The 16,236-nt window shown below is 34.8% G+C and overlaps 3 protein-coding genes and 1 long non-coding RNA gene across 7 annotated transcripts; 3 read left to right on the forward strand and 1 right to left on the reverse strand.

Annotated features, from left to right (window-relative positions):
• Positions 1-2,130: 2,130 nt before the first annotated feature.
• LOC140988874 (aspartyl protease family protein At5g10770-like) lies at positions 2,131-3,939 on the forward strand. Of its 2 annotated transcripts, none has more exons than XM_073457949.1 (2): positions 2,131-2,330; positions 2,468-3,939. In XM_073457949.1, exons 1-2 carry the CDS (start codon positions 2,261-2,263, stop codon positions 3,778-3,780), a joined length of 1,383 nt encoding a protein of 460 aa, XP_073314050.1. In that variant the 5' UTR covers positions 2,131-2,260; the 3' UTR covers positions 3,781-3,939. The 2 variants fall into 2 exon arrangements, with proteins under 2 accessions (XP_073314050.1, XP_073314049.1); XM_073457948.1 differs by having other exon boundaries at positions 2,139-2,330; positions 2,465-3,939.
• Positions 3,940-6,296: 2,357 nt separating this feature from the next.
• LOC140987295 (uncharacterized) lies at positions 6,297-8,431 on the forward strand. 2 transcript variants are annotated; one of them, XM_073455752.1, is made up of 2 exons: positions 6,297-6,608; positions 6,974-8,431. In XM_073455752.1, the coding sequence occupies exon 2, from the start codon at positions 6,982-6,984 to the stop codon at positions 7,987-7,989; it is 1,008 nt and encodes a 335-aa protein (XP_073311853.1). In that variant the 5' UTR covers positions 6,297-6,608; positions 6,974-6,981; the 3' UTR covers positions 7,990-8,431. The 2 variants fall into 2 exon arrangements, with proteins under 2 accessions (XP_073311853.1, XP_073311852.1); XM_073455751.1 differs by having other exon boundaries at positions 6,977-8,431.
• Positions 8,135-12,864, reverse strand: LOC140987294 (uncharacterized WD repeat-containing protein C2A9.03-like). Of its 2 annotated transcripts, none has more exons than XM_073455748.1 (10): positions 12,580-12,864; positions 11,854-12,025; positions 11,564-11,731; positions 11,383-11,469; positions 10,701-10,952; positions 10,492-10,602; positions 9,997-10,088; positions 9,774-9,879; positions 9,061-9,147; positions 8,135-8,879 (listed from the first exon to the last, which is right to left on the reverse strand). In XM_073455748.1, the coding sequence occupies exons 2-10, from the start codon at positions 11,992-11,994 to the stop codon at positions 8,466-8,468; spliced, it is 1,458 nt and encodes a 485-aa protein (XP_073311849.1). In that variant the 5' UTR covers positions 11,995-12,025; positions 12,580-12,864; the 3' UTR covers positions 8,135-8,465. The 2 variants fall into 2 exon arrangements, with proteins under 2 accessions (XP_073311849.1, XP_073311850.1); XM_073455749.1 differs by having other exon boundaries at positions 10,701-10,835; positions 12,580-12,861.
• On the forward strand, positions 8,629-8,940 carry LOC140987296 (uncharacterized). The gene is made up of 2 exons (XR_012177098.1): positions 8,629-8,764; positions 8,804-8,940. It is a non-coding gene; the product is annotated as an uncharacterized lncRNA (long non-coding RNA).
• Positions 12,865-16,236: the final 3,372 nt, after the last annotated feature.

The following is a 16,236-nucleotide window of genomic DNA, read 5'->3' on the forward strand; positions in this document are numbered from 1 at the left end:
TGGTAATTATATATATGAACTTGGATAATTCCATCTCATTGAGCTATGTTTTGGGGTAGAGGTAGACTTCAATATCAATTTTGACTTGATATCAGAGCTCAAACTTGCTGTTATGCATGGAGTGCCTAATGGGCCACCAATTTTCACGCTTCAATTGTTCATTATTGTTCGTGAGGAGGTGTGTTAGATCGATGTCTCACATAAATCGAATTAAGTTTTGAGAGTTGAATATATGAACTTGGACCATCTTTCTCTTTGATATGATTTTTTGAGTTGAGTTAGACTCAAATCTCATTCATAACAACAGGAGGGAAGCAGCTAGCAGAACGAATGTTGAAATGTGTTGCAGGAGCAGTCAGAAGGACGAGCTATAGCAGAACCAAGTGTATTGATCGCTGCATTTATTGGTTTATCAATATAAGCAGAGTAGAAGATACAAACTGAACATCAAAAATCCAACCCACTCACCATTTTGCTCGGGATTATTGTATCGGCAAGTGGACCCTTACTTGCAGCTGATTGAATGAACAAATACATAACACAAAACAAAAGTTCATTTCATACAATTAATCTTCAAGGGTACACAGAGAGCAAGGAGAAGCAAGTATTGTCACAATTATCCGGCTTTGTTGTGTGACATTAGTGCTTCAGACAATGAGAACTTCTCTTGCCCAAACTCACACCCCTTTGATCCTGACATGCGGGACTTCCATGCCAGAATGGCGGGAAAATAAGGGGTGGTTGTACCGTGTACGCATTCCCTGCTTCTGTGAAGATGGGAGGACTTACTTCCCTCCGGAGTAGGTGATAGGAAGAAAGGAAGGTAGGTATATTCGAATTCCTCTAGAAGATGTCAAGGCACCACTATCATCGGAAGCAGAGACCACTCATGCACGACTTGAAGCTGAGGTGTGTTTCGATCCTCATTCCTAGATTCAAATTAATAATCTTTTGGAGATTTCTTGTGTTCATCTTTATCATTTATCCTTTAGGATGCTTTAATGTGGCATTCCCTTTTTAATTTAAATATATGAACAGATGGACCCCTTATTTTGAGTATCATTTGCATTCATTTAACAATGGAATACTTCTGTTCCTTAATTTTTTGGGATTATATCATGCTTAGCCGAGTTCTAGTCAATTTTTCACGCTTGAGACTGCGTACTTTGTGCAGCTGTGCTAATGGAGTGAGGCTGCGATGCATATTAGACATTGTAAACAATTTTACTGCTGTCAATAAAGGTGTGCCCATTGATAAACTCCTGACAAAAATGCACTTCATATTATCCAATTATTCAATTTGATCAAACAATATCAATATGATAGCTATCGTCCAATCTCCCCACTCCTTTGAACCATTTTTGTGTACATCGGCAAAAGTTCTGTCAAAACATTTACATCGTCCTGATTTTAGATACTATATCTTGATGGCTGGTCAAGTTGTGTACTTCAATCCTTAAGGTTTTTTACATATAAAGATTTTATCAGAATTTTTGAAAAAATTGAGGAGAATCTTCCGGCTTAATCCTGGAGTAATAAGTGAAAAACTATCAAATGGATAATCTTGAAAAATCAGGTTCGAATTTACTTGTGATGGATGAAGAAGTCCATTGGCCATTTGGAGCAAACAACTTCAAATCAACAAGTAGCTCAAAATTCACAAAGTTATGTTATGCATAAGTGTTTAAGAATCTAACCAGATTATTCTGCTGACTAGTTGTCTAGTTTCGCGAGGGTGAGACAATTTCTGATATGAAACCTTTTTTTTCATATAAGGCTGAAGAATTAGATAAATGAAAACTAGTGTTGCTATAATTGTGTTATTTACATGAGTTCCATGTATTTTATTATCTAGCAGTACCATGGCCTAAACGTTTCAATGTTAACATGCATAAATATTATGCAATAACTTACTTTTGAACACCCATGTTTGTGACTTTTCACCTACCCTCTCTATTTATATCTTGGGTAAAATAAACATGTGTAGTTAGCAGAAAGACAAGAGATCAGTTACTTATGGCTATTGCACAAGGAATATTCAAATTGTCTGCTTCAGAAATAAAGACACGGGTCCCAACCATGCATACAGTCATCTTTCTTAAAGGCTGTAACTACTGATGAGGGTCTCGCAAGTGGGTTAATACGTCATTTCAAGCCCCTAGCCAATCAATACGGGACAAACAAAAAGTTCTCTTTAAATCCTCTAGTGTTACAGGAAAATATGGAAGCATCAGCAGCACATTTGAGGAGTTAGAAAAGAATGGTACTTCTCGTTTCTCTGTTTTTGTATCTCTTGCTCTCAAGAACGTCTTCATGTAGAGTAATTCAAGGTATGATAGATTATGCCTGAGGCCCTGAACTCATACACATTTATACCTTTTATTCAAATCTTCTAATTAAAAGTTTATTTCTTTTTATTCTTTGAGAACATCAATTCTTGATTTTTAATATTTGTGTTGTGTAGAAGTTGATCAGTTAAGACAGTCTGTCTTGCACCTGCCTTTATATCATGTCCGAGTAGGGACTCACTCGCTTCAGACTTCGGACACTGCTCATCCCTTCTCAGAGGCACTTGCTCTAGACGAAGAACGTGTCAAGTTTCTAAATTCAAGACTTAATGACAAAAACTCGACAACAGTTCTTCGTGTTGCCACTTCCATTTTAAAAGGATCAGAAAGCTGGATTGATGAAAAATCTGTTAGCGTACCTCTGAATCCGGGTATACCAATTGGTATCTCAAATTACTACACCAAAATAGGTCTTGGAACTCCAACAACGTACCACAACGTTATTATGGATACCGGCAGCTCCTTCTCCTGGGTTCAGTGTGAGCCTTGTCTGGTCTATTGTCATCCTCAGGCCGGTTCGCGCTTTAACCCCTCGGCTTCTAGAACATATCAGAAGCTATCCTGTGGCACGAGTCAGTGCTCTTCCCTGAAGGCTGCCACTCTTAACAGTCCTATGTGCACGGCTTCAAATACATGCATATACTCGGCTACATATGGAGATCAATCCTTCTCTGTCGGATATCTCAGTAAAGACTCACTGAGCTTTGGCTCAGAATCACTCCCTGGTTTCCTGTTTGGATGCGGGCAAGACAACAATGGCCTATTCGGCAAGTCAGCTGGCCTGATCGGCCTTGGAAAAGATGGTCTTTCCATGCTATCTCAATTATCTACGAAATATGGTAAAGTTTTTTCTTATTGCCTCCCAACATCCACATTCCTGGGAAATTCTGGCAGCGGAGGTTTTTTGTCGATTGGAACAGCTTCAAATTCTGCGTACAAGTTCACTCCAATGTTAGCAGAAAATCAGGATTCAGCGTTGTATTTCATAAAGCTCTCGGCCATATATTTGTCTGGTAAACCATTAGCAGTTGGATCATCCGGATACAGCTCCCCCACTGTCATAGATTCAGGCACCACAATATCACGGTTATCTGCACCTGTGTACTCAGCACTCAAGCAAGAATATATTAACATCGTATCTACCAAGTACAAGATTGCTCCATCCTTCTCCATTCTTGATGCATGTTTTCATGGCACTTTCGATCAAATATCAACAGCTATTCCTTCGGTTGAATTGATCTTTCAAGGCGGGGCCAACCTAAAACTTGCTCCACACAATATTATACTAGAGGTGGAAAAAGGTACTACGTGCTTGGCCTTTGCGTCCAGCTCGGGTATGGTTATCATCGGCAACACACAGCAACAGACGTTCGACATTACTTACGACGTCGCTAGTTCAAAAATCGGGTTCGCAGCTGGTGGATGTCGCTAGTTAGGCAGTTGGATGTGGTGGCTTTACTGTATCTTGATTGTGATGATAATATACTTGAATGGAATTGATGTTTGCGTAATTATGGCTGTCATTTAGAAAGATGATTGATGTACAAGTGTTATTGATTTCAACCATATATTTCAACGTAATATAATTTTTTACATACATGGTAGATCAATCATTTGATGCTATCTTCTGTTGTAATAAATAATGTTGAAAAATTTTGAAATATCTATGACCTATATCAATAATAGATATCGAGCAAGATTGTTTTTCTTCTTTTTGGTGAATATCCCTCCATATATTTTATTGATTTATTAATCATTTGATAAGTCCAAATTTTTGCCTTTTTTTTATAAATTTGTTTAATTTTTTTAGTCCCGTGAGATTTGTTGGAGGTGATCAGTTTTGTGTTCGAAACTTTGTTTCGAATATAAGATTTTGTTATCAGATGAATTATTAGTAAGTACGTGTCCGTAAATGTTTGAATGATATCAAAATCCATAAATATGATACAAATGTGATATTGTTAATTGAGATTTGAATTTGTATCATTATTAGTTGTTGCATGCAAGATATTACGAAAACAATAATAATATTGACAGATATTTGATGGAATTGAAGAATCTAATCCCCATCTTATAAAAAAAAAGTGAAAAAAAAAAAGAAGTTGAATATTTTATAAATCTAATTAATGTGAATTAATTATATAAAATTTTAAAACCAATATTTTTCAAGTTGAAAGATTTTCCATTAAGAAGCCTATGTTGGTCCTACTCTTAGGTGGCTAGTTATATTCTTATATTTAACATAACAAATCAATCATTTAGTTTCTTTCAATTCAATATGATCACTCATTTAAATTTAATATCATTATTTAATGATATATTTATTTTAAGCTAGTTATAATACAATTATTTTAAAATGGACTTTGATAGATTTATCCTAATGATGGTGACAGATAATCTACTTATTATTATTATTAAGTTAGGCCAACTATATAAATTAATTAGCAATTGAAAAACTAAAAATCTTGATGGTACAAGAACTTGATAATGTTGACTTAATTGCTGCACTACCCTTTACATGTAATTTACGATTTTTATATTTAGGCCGAATTTTTTTTCGTCTTTCCAAATTATTATTTTTAGCAGTCTGACCGTATTTAAATTTTTTTTTTTCAATAAATTTTTTTATCAAATTAAAACATTAATTAAGTAAATAAAAATGTGTGAATTTTACATTTCCAATAAATTTTNATATATATGACGGAGAGATTTCGTATAAAATTCAAGTATACTAAAGCAATAAATTAAAATTAAGAAAAAAATATTTAAATTTGAAAATATGTAATATCAATTTTCTTATTAAGCAAGAATGATGACCCTACAATTCCCCAATTTATTGGTACCATCCTTAACAGTAATCGAGGTAAATTCAATAATTTAAATGGAAAAAAAAATATTTTCAAACAACTCCCAATATATTATTGAAAGTTGAAAATTGAGGGGGTAAAATCCAAACTACAATGCACATAATATTTAAGTTATTTTTTTGTATATAAAAAAACACTTTTCACTTTTTTTAAAAAAAATTCATTGAAGTTTTTATTTGGGCTTGCAATTTGCCTTCAAAAGGCCCAAAAATTCAACAAATTGGGTCCAATAAAAAAAACTACATATTTACAACTGTGAATTAGGATAATCAAGCTATGTGAAAGGGATGTGGGCCTCAATTTCCACAAAATGGAAACACAGATGCATTTGTGATTGATTGAATCAGTTGGCGATTTTGAATTTACAACAAGAACTTGTCAACACAAGCATTTAAAAAGGATTAAGAATCTCACCTTTTAAATCATAAAAATGTAGTGTTTAGTTTCATCCGAATTAAATCTTAAATTTGGAACGAAGTCTGATATTCGAAACTCAATTGTATTAAACATCTCTATCATCTAAAATAAATAAATGTTTAGTGTTCTATTATTCAACCACATTGTTCTCAAAATAAATAGTATTACAAAAAATTTAATCAAACTTAAGCGGAAATGAGATCTTTGTATGAGCCTAAGTTGTTGCAGCCAACAACATACTTAAAGATTTTTTTTTAAAAAAAAAGGTACAAGAGATATTTGTTGCAATTGAGGTTCGAATTTGAGATTTCATCCAACACTTGAAATATTGACTATAAATCATCATATTTTATGATTCTGAAATAATTTCCATCAATTATCTTAAAAAACATCGCCCTCCCGAAATGTTGTCCAATTCAGGCCACTTATGTCGCCAAAGCAAAGACCCTTTTCTTGAGGAAATTTAAATGATGTCTCCGTTATTGGTGAAACGGTATAGTGGGGAAGCAACAACAAAAACAGTGTCGACGTAAACATTTCTTGATCCATACGAGCATGAGGTTCGAGGAAATACTATAAAATGATGTCTCTGTAACGTGTAATAATAAATAAATAAATAAATAAAATATAAAAATGTGGAAGAGTAATTAAAAATAGTTTCTGTTCAAACTTTATGAGATGATTGAATCCAATTTGCAATTGGGTTGGTCTGAAAAGTCGAAATAATTTGGCGGAGTCAAACTTCGTGCTTTCTTTAGCCCTTGACATGCCGCCACACTCTTGATTGTTCACCTGTATTTTCACTTCAAATTTGAAGGAGATTTTTTTTCCCCCCTCAACTCTTCCCAGTTCTTTAATCTTGATCCTCAACTTTCAAGTGAACAAACCCAGAAATAATGTTTGGAAATTCAGATTACCTTTGATTTTCAGAATCCCAATATTTTTTCTGCAGGATTTACGGCGCAGCTTTGATCAGGTATGGTCCGTATGGAGTTTATAATTCCCCGTCTTATTTTCTAATCATATTAGAATTTAGACATTTAACAGTTGTCGATCATCATTTAATGCTTGGATCGTATTTGCCACCACAATTGAATATGGAAATTTGACATGTGTTTGGTGCCATCGAGCCCTGTGCTAAAAGTGAAAACGCTAAAAATAAAAATAAAAATCTTGGAATCATGGGCTTATTCGTAGGGAAAAGTTGTGTGGAAGCAGCCATTTAAAATAATTCCAGCACTGGAAAAGGTTTTAAGACACTATGAAATAAAGATATACACGGTACGATCTGATATTTTCCAGTTGTGTTGCATTTCTAATTTTGTACCACAAATAATTGAGCAGACAGCATGGGTTGCATATGCTCCAAAACGATTGCTCAATCGATGAGCATTAGAGAAGAGCTGAATCATGACTTCCAGAATACGAATTTAGCTTGGGGAGAGATGTTTGCTTCAAACAATGGAAATGACCAGCTTTTTTCCATTCTCTGCTCAGCCAAAAACGGAACAAATGAACTCAGAACCCGCAGTTTCACTTTGCCATCGATTGATGATGATCTTGGGGCCAAGTATTTTATCAAAGCATTGGATTTGATCCCCGATATCGAAAGGACAACAGAGGTAAAATCAAGTCCAAATTTTGATGGAGAGCTCGAAAGTTATGGCAAGTTTACAAGATCGAAAAGCTGTCAAATGTTGAGGGAGAAAGAACTTTCCGATCTGAGTTTTGAAACTTCTGAAGAACGCAATGAAAATAAGTTAGAATGGAGAGATAAGAACCTGAGAGGGTCCATAAGCTTTCACACTGTGGAGGAATATGATGCTTTACTAGAAAGAATTCATAAATTCAATACAGGAAACTCACAGTTTTTTGAAGATGTTCATTCATCCAACCAGTTTAAATCATTAGACGAAGATCAAAATGTCACTAACGTTCAAGCTGAAGAATTTCTGAAGAATGAAACTGGGTTCGAAGAATTCAATGATCTGAATAAAGGAAGTTTCTACACAGTGAAAGGAGAAAATACACCTGAGCCCGGTTGGAAAAGGAAAGCAGCAGCGAAAGGACTTAAATCACTTGATTTTTCAGTCATAGAGTTCCCTGCCATCACAAGACTGAGACAGTGGAAACAAGCAGAAGGGCAAGTCTACTCTCCTGGAACTTATGTAACCCCAAAGTTTGGAAGCTACAATGACATGAAAACTAAGAAAACAAGAGAAGAAGAGGACGCGGTATTTAGTCCAGAACTGTTGGCTGCCTTTGAAGATTGCGTGCAACAACTACAAATAGAAGAAGACAGCATTCTCTGCCACATGGATGGATATATGCGGATAAATAACGTGAATGGTGAATAATCGAACATCCCAAAATAGTTAAACGGACTTTAATACAAGCTTTTGTATCATATTTATAGTGGTTGATATATGAATGATGCACACCTTATTTCCAAAAGCAAAGAACATTATATCAGACAATTGGCTTTCGCAGTGGTAATGGATATAAACAATGAACACTAACATAAAATCCTCTCACTAATAACTTTAGAAAAGTGAAAAATAGAGTTGAATTTTCCATATACACAACAATTGTAACGTTTTTCAGAGTAACTGAGATAAGGATTTCATGTAATGCCGAATCAAATTGCATCACGGGCTTGTTCACTCACTTCTCTAGCACAAGTAGGCAATATTTGGAAGCATGACCTGTTGGAGGGATAGAGGAGCAGACTAAGGGGGCTTCTGACCCTTGGTCTTGCAGAATGGAACAAGCTATGCCACCAGCCCTTCCACCAACACAGCATGCACGGACTCACAAAAGAAAACCGATTTATTCATATTAAAGCATCGAGATATGAGTAGTTTCTGCAACGGTTGTACTGAAGGAGGCTACCATAGGTACGATCCCACACCCCAATGAATAGGCAGTCTGTATCAGGACTGAATGAGACTCCAGAGATCTCACCAAAGAAATCAATCTCCTGCTCTTTATCATATCCATTCTTCACGTCATACACATGAACAAAATCAGCTGGTTCAGCCATTGCCATAAACTGCCCGTCAGATGTAAAACGGATGGAACGAATAGCACCAAGATTTCCCTTGAGTACAGCAACAGATGTAGACAGCATCCGTGCGTCCCATACACGGCAAGTCTTGTCTTGGTTCCCAGTGGCAAAGGTGTACCCATTGGGATGCCATGCAGATGCAAAAGAGAAATCCAAGTGCCCTCGCATGTGTGCAATAGCCTACAAACAAGAGGAGTCAACATTGCCCCCACAAAAAAAAAACCAAAAAAAGAAAAGCAAAGGAATAATTTACCAACAATATTTTCAAAACCAGCAGCAATTTAGACCATAAATTCCACGTAGGACCTTCTCAATAATTGTTTTACCCGACCGACACAACTTTTAGAAGGAAAATACTAACCTTTCCAGTTTGTGAATCCACCAGCATGCCATCAGGATTGTCCCCAACAATAGCAATTATTTTGCCATCTGGACTCAGAGAAGTATGCTGCAATAAACCAACAAAGAACTACCATTTCATATATCTTGTAGCGAGAGGAATCCAGCCACACAACGAGGAAGAAAAAACAAGCCAAAACTAGCCAATCAACTATATCTACCATAAAACTCCTCTATTTACCATCAAGAAATTAGGCAAGGTCTGCATAGTTAATGCACCACAGCCATCTAGACCACTAAAGGTAGTAGAAAACTCGATGTTTCACTTGTATTTTCAAGTGAGCGACTATATCATTAATTGTTGTGTAGTCTACCATCCATGGCAGGAAAAATATAATTAAGAACTTTTAACTTCCCAATCACAAATATACAAAGTTCAAGATAAGTTATAACAAGGCATGTAAAGAATGGATGATTTCAATCATCTTGCCCCAGGTATACACCTCATATTAGCTTCCTCTAACAAGGCTGAAGGACTAACCACGAGGCTAGGGGCCCTAAGCTATGGAAGATGACATAAATTGTACAGTAACAGAGGAGACAATTACGCCAGCTCACGTTGCAGAAGCAGATCATATTAATTAAGCAACAAAAATTGAACTTTCATGGCCACATCGGAATAAAAAGGGGGAATGTTGTTGACTTAATAAGCATTTGCACACAATCAAAACTTACATTTACAGGCCATGGATAAGAGAAATGCTTAACAAGCTGAAATCTCTCCATGTCGAAATCTCGCACTCCACAGTCATTATTGGAAGCAGTAAAATGAACAGCCCCACTGATAATTATCTAAACACATTAGTTTGGCATAGAAATAGAAAGAACTGCCAATGCTGCAGTACACTACAATACACAATAGAATTTGCTTTGACATTAAAAAGTGAAAAAGGTTCACCTCCGACTGCCATAGATATCAATTGCATTTGTGATAGCATTATCGTCATAAGTCGTCCTCATACAAAAGCTAACCCCAGGTCGATCTAGATACTACATCAATAACGAAATAGTCAGTCACTGTTTCAAAATAATATCCAGCTACAAAGAAGCAACTATTGCCATTCCAAACATAGTTGCTATTTTGCACAGTAATGGAAAAGTCCAGAGCATACATGACTACTGAGTGAAAAACATCACTTCTTCCTTTATAAGGATTAATGAAATAAAGAAAAAGAGACAATTAGCCTAAGCAGAGCTTCATGGGGGTTTCGACCATACTGCATGCTTACTTAATAAACAATTAGCTTCAATCAATGATATTATACCAATAATGAGAAGATGGTACATGACAAAAGTGATCTAGATCAATGCTATTTGCATTAATGCACCATATATAATCTGAAAAAATACATACCAAGTCAAATCTTACAACAATGAATGAGGAGAAAATTACCTTGCAAATAAGCTCCCCCTGGAATCCCCCTGCAATCAACAAATTGTCACGGACTGCAAGGGTGCTTACTTGTGTATGAGCAAATCCTTCCAGTAAACTTCCAGGATGTTTCTAAAAGAGAGATAAATAGGTTTAGCTGTCATAATTCCCAGGGGAAAAAAATTAAAACATAAAGTGAAAAACAAACAAATCCAATCAGATTTACACACCTCACGAGGAGCCACATGACCAGAAACATTAAGAACTTCAGTCTTTTTGGAACTCAATGACGACCAATGAATGATTGAGTAATGCGACATTAGGTAAACATCATGCTTTGAGGTCGACCAAACCAGGTTCCTCAACTGCAAAGGCAGACAAGACTCATAAAAATTTACAAGTTTACTCCAGATTAACGATGAAGCAGCCAACAAGAACCAGAAGACGCAAAACTCCAAGGATAATTTGCAGGGGTCATGGACCTTGATTTTCAGTAATATAACATTCTTAGAGGGTATTGTGAAATGAAAAGATAAAAAACATCATGATCATCCGTATCATTTGGCCTCATTTTAGTAATTCATAAAACTCTGGAGAATAATGGCCCCGAAAGGTTAATAACATTAACTATTCTTCCAGAATCTTCTCGCTTCAGATATTCAATATCTTAGCAGCATAAAATTTTGACCTCAAACTCACCTAGCTCCAACAAAAAATCCATAAGTACACTTCTAGACCAATAAAAGAAGCACGTCTATTTCATCTTGCTTTAGGCATTCAGATGATCTATTCGGGTGCAATAATGCAAAGTTAAAGACAATGTAGACTATTATATTCACATATCAAAAACTTCAAAAGCTAGTCATCAGCAGGCAACAGGAGAAAAGCCCAGAGCAGAAAATATCATCTAACCTGAAAATGAAGAATAGTCGATTTGACAGATCTTGTGTTCTGCCAGAACTCATAATATACTCCACCTTTTCTTGTTAATTTGCATTCCTGACAAATCAAAAGCAAGATGTACACACTGGATGCGCCAATCAGAGTTACAAAACCCACTATGTCACTGGAACCATTTAAGAATGACAATTACCTTTTCTGATCCCTCTCCAGATTGGGGTATATTTTCGTAATTCTTATACTGTTCTAATCTAGTTTGTCTATACTTCTCCCGAGATATGCTTAGCCTCTCCCATGGAATGCCTTGGATGTCCTTTCCCTTCCGCGCCTCAGCAGCAGAAGTGTCTGTAATCTTATTGTCCTGATTCCACATCTCAGTTAGTTTGTGTCATCCATACTCCGTGGAAAACGATAAAAGGAGACTTTTAAATCAACAAAAAAATGTTAGTTTTCATGCTAGATTTGTGGGCAGATTGAACTGACCAAGTTGTCATATTCATCCTCCTCTTCCTCCTCTGACTCCGAATCTCCCATTAGTCGACCAGCAAAATACATATCTTCTTCTACTTCACCCATTTCACAGTCACCAGCTGCGTAATCCATCTCTTCCTCTTGAAAGGACATCTCCAAGTATGGAACTTTGATAGCTAATTAGCTGCACCACATGCAATCGTAACATATCATAATGAATAAAAGAACTCAAATGTTGAAGAAAACCCTTGGACTTCAATGAAAACTAAGAATTTCTCATAATTAGAGAGGATAAATTTTTGAATTACGTACGACCACTGTCCCAACAAGCAAGCCACTAACGGATTATTGAAAGAAAAGAGACTGTGTGTATAAATGAATTTTATGATTAATCCCGCTGTTTTGCGGTATTAAGAAATTCAAAATCTAAACAAGAGAATCCCAAAAAAACCAACAACAATAAAATAAAAGCAATGACATAAGGAAATCTATGTCCAAGATGAAAAGAAAAGATCTTGGTAACCAAACAAAATTTACAGACTCAAAAGTTAGCGAAATGGAAGAGCGATCAAGGAAAAAAAAAAAGGAGTACTCTGCCCTCACTAACGAAACCCTAGGTACCGAGAAGCAACAAATTGACGAACACGGAAGAACCTAACAAATCAACAACACAGAAAACGTAACTGCACGGGCTTACATAAAAAAGGATGGCATAAAAAACAAAAATTCATTTCTAACCTGCAAATCCTCTTTATTTACAACGATATATCAAATTGCCAAACGAGAATTACAACAAAAGAGTCTCCAGACTCCGGTCCAAGAGCTTGGGTCCAAGTCTCCTCGCCTTCAATCAAATTCAGAGATGATGATCTATACAGCTCAATTCAGAACGCCAAAATCATGATATACGACACCAGGGAGTTTTATTTTTCTTTTTAATTGTTGATTTTGATTGCGGTTCAGAAATTAAATTATTAGGTTTTGATTTGTGCTGTTTTGGATGTGGGGAATCTTCACCGCATTTTATATGGCTAAAAAAAGAATTTAGGTAAATACAAGGTAATGTTGTGAAAAACTGGATAACGTCGAAGTATTTTTATAATTAAATTATTTTCATTTATTCCAAATTAACCACCTAAGTTCACATATTCATTTTGCCCCTGATATTATTTTCTAGAATTAAATTATACTTCACCTTTTGAACTCTATTAAACTCAAACTCAACATTACCATCTATTCTGTTTTACACAAAAATTCCTGTGAGACGATCTCACAAGTCAATTTTGTAAAACAGATATTTTATATAAGTCATCCACGAAAAAATATTACTTTATGTCAAATATATTACTTTTTATTGTAAATATAGACATGATTGATCCGTCTCACGAATAAAGATCCGTGAGACCGTCTTATGAAAGACATACTCTCTATTTTATTAAAGTTGAGGACATGATAGTAACCACCTAGGAAGGACACCAACTTTTTCTTCCAACTTTACCCTTATATGATATTAATATTATATTTTTGTTTTTTGGTTTTTTTTAAAAAAATTCAATACACACTTTTTTTATTTTTTTATTTCAACAATTCAAATATCAATTTAGTCCCTCCATAATTTTTCAAATTTCACTTTAGTCCATCGATAATAATAAAAAAAAAACTGTACACACACGCATCGCGTGTGCAGGATAACTAGTATTAACTACAAGTGAGAAACACGAGTCAAATGCATCTTAAAAAGGGATTTTGTGTTGGTTTGCTTGAGCTAGAGGTTCGTCCCTTCATGAATGAATTGATTGAGTTTTTTTTTTTTCTAATGGAACCATGCAATCACTATAATTTTATGTTCATTGTGTAAATACTACACACTAGACTAACACGATAATTTGTCAATCACGTTAATCAGTGTAAACTACACTAGGCAAGTCATATGTGACAAACAGTGTGTAAATACTACATACTAGACTAATACAATAATTTGTCAATCACGTTAATCAGTTAAACTACACTAGACAAGTCATATGTGATAAACTCATCCGTAAAAATGTTGATTGCAGAATCGAACTTCTGACTATTGATTTAGCTCTCACTTACTTCATTAACTTAGACATTCTTTTAAAATGGTAGCAAATGGCCTCGTACATTATGCCTGTTGAGGCCTTCGACAATGGGAAAGGTATAATGGTTTAAACACGCCTATAACATAATCCAGTTGGACTAGAAAAATACACTACTATCAATTAATTAATCAACCGATTTTGAGCAACCAAAACTGGACATTAACTGCATTCGACACCATTATCAATACATCGCAAGCTAGCAAATTGGCCGCCATTGGGCCGTAAAGACATCATTAAATTTAATATATATTTAATCTCTAAATTATTATTAAGTGGAGTTCTTAGTCAATGAGACAAGTGCGAAGGAGTTAATCATGGGTAGACATGAGATGCATGAAACAAAACATCTGATTAGTGCTAAGGAAGTAATAGAAACACAGAATATGATAAAACCAAAGAAGGTAATTGGATCGGATGAGGTACCAATTGAGGTATGAAAGTGTTCAGATGAAGTTGGGATTCAATGGCTGACTAAGCTCTTAATAAGATTCTAAATACTAGAAAAATACAAGAATCTTCGAAATATAGTATTGTAGTACTAATTTATAAGAATAAAAGAGATATACATAAGGATTTAAGCTTTTGAGTCTTATGTTGAAGCTATGAGAGCGAGTGATAGAACAAAGACTTAGGAGTATCACTACTATATCAGATAACCAATTTAGTTTTATGTCGGATAGGTTTACAATGAACGTTTTTTTTTTCTTGATTAGACAGATGATATAGAAATATAGGGAACAACAGAAGATCCTGCATACAATATTTATCGACTTAGAAAAAATTTATAAGAGAGTAACTAGAAAATTAATCTGGTAGGTACTTAGAAATAAGTATGTGCATCAATGCTGCATCGAGATCATTAAAGATATGTGTGAAGGAGTCATAACTAGTGTTAGGTATGTCGAAGAGATGTCATATGAATTTTATGTGGTAATAGAAATTCATCAAAGATCGGCTTTAAGCCCTTACCTCTTTGTTTTTGTTATGGAAGAGCTAACATGACATATTCAGGATGAGATGTCTTGGTGTATATTGTTTGCAGATGATATTATCTTGATAGAAGAAACAAAAAAATGTGTAAATAAAAAATTAGATAGATAGAGTGAAGCTCAGGAGAGTAAGAGTTTTAAAATTAGTCGCTCAAACACAGAATATTTAGCTTATAACTTTGGTTCTGAATCTAGACGAATGAGTATTCCAATTCAGACTGATGGTCGATAAGTCCTCGAGTGTGAAACTTTTCGTTATTTAAGAATATCTATTATTCAAAATACTGGGGACATTAGAGAAGATATAAACTATAGGATTAAAGCAAGGTGAATGAACTTGAGGGTGACAACATGAGTCTTATGCAATAGAAGGATGTATGTGAGATTGAATGAAAAATGCTATAAGATTATTGCTCAACCAGCTATGCTTTATAGTTGTTGGACCACTACAAGACTACATACGTATAAGATGACAGTATCAGATATGTGTATGTTAAGATGAATGCGTTGTAAAACGCGCAAGGATAAAATTATAAATGAAATGATTGTGAGTTGTTTGGGTGTAGCTCTTATAGAGGATAAGATTTGGGAGAGACGTTAAACATGATTTGATTATGTAAAGAGGAGACCAAACACGGCTCTAATCTGACATATCTTAGATTGACGAGTTAATAGAAGTAGTAGAAGGAGTATGTCTTTGAAAACTTGGATAAATATGATTAAGAAAGATATCTTATATATTAGTTTAAGTGATGACATGTGATAAAATCGCTTAGTTTGGAGAACTAATTATCTATGTAGATGGCCTCACAACTAGCCGAAATGTATTGTGACGATGATAATGAATGTTTGTTGTACCTGTGTCTTATCAATGTACAAGATCATATCATTTTCGGGATAGAATCGAATGGTAAGTCATGATGGACCGAAAATACAACGGTAATAATGAGTTCTAACGACAGTTGAAAGATATTTGTTAAGTCTGTGATAAAAAAATTTAGGAGTGTCCAAATTAAAGTATTTTTAAAATGTATAATACGATTTGTGATTTACTATAAGTTGTAACAACTAATAAAAGCATTATTTCAGATATCTAAAAAAAAATATAGTTACAGGTACACTCAGGCACTGGTTGCTTCGCATATGAGATGATAAAAAATACATAATATAAGGACGAGAAATCAATATATTTTAATAATGTATATTATTAATCATTTGTAGAACTTCAACTAAAAATTGCATAAACGAAAAATAGTAATCAATTAATGTTTTTTCATATGTGTACA

Source organism: Primulina huaijiensis, chromosome 11, assembly GCF_012295235.1.
Source record: "Primulina huaijiensis isolate GDHJ02 chromosome 11, ASM1229523v2, whole genome shotgun sequence".
Lineage (NCBI taxonomy): Eukaryota > Viridiplantae > Streptophyta > Magnoliopsida > Lamiales > Gesneriaceae > Primulina > Primulina huaijiensis.

Excerpts from the sequence above, each read along its gene's own strand:
- LOC140988874 (XM_073457948.1), top strand. The coding sequence starts at position 2,261 with ATGGTACTTCTCGTTTCTCTGTTTTTGTATCTCTTGCTCTCAAGAACG. Across the intron at positions 2,331-2,464 it reads TTCATGTAGAGTAATTCAAG|AAGTTGATCAGTTAAGACAG; the intron begins GTATGATAGATT and ends TGTGTTGTGTAG.
- LOC140987295 (XM_073455752.1), top strand. The coding sequence starts at position 6,982 with ATGGGTTGCATATGCTCCAAAACGATTGCTCAATCGATGAGCATTAGA.
- LOC140987294 (XM_073455748.1), bottom strand. The coding sequence starts at position 11,994 with ATGTCCTTTCAAGAGGAAGAGATGGATTACGCAGCTGGTGACTGTGAA. Across the intron at positions 10,089-10,491 it reads AGGGGGAGCTTATTTGCAAG|TATCTAGATCGACCTGGGGT; the intron begins GTAATTTTCTCC and ends TTATTGATGTAG. Across the intron at positions 8,880-9,060 it reads TGGATTCACAAACTGGAAAG|GCTATTGCACACATGCGAGG; the intron begins GTTAGTATTTTC and ends TCTTGTTTGTAG.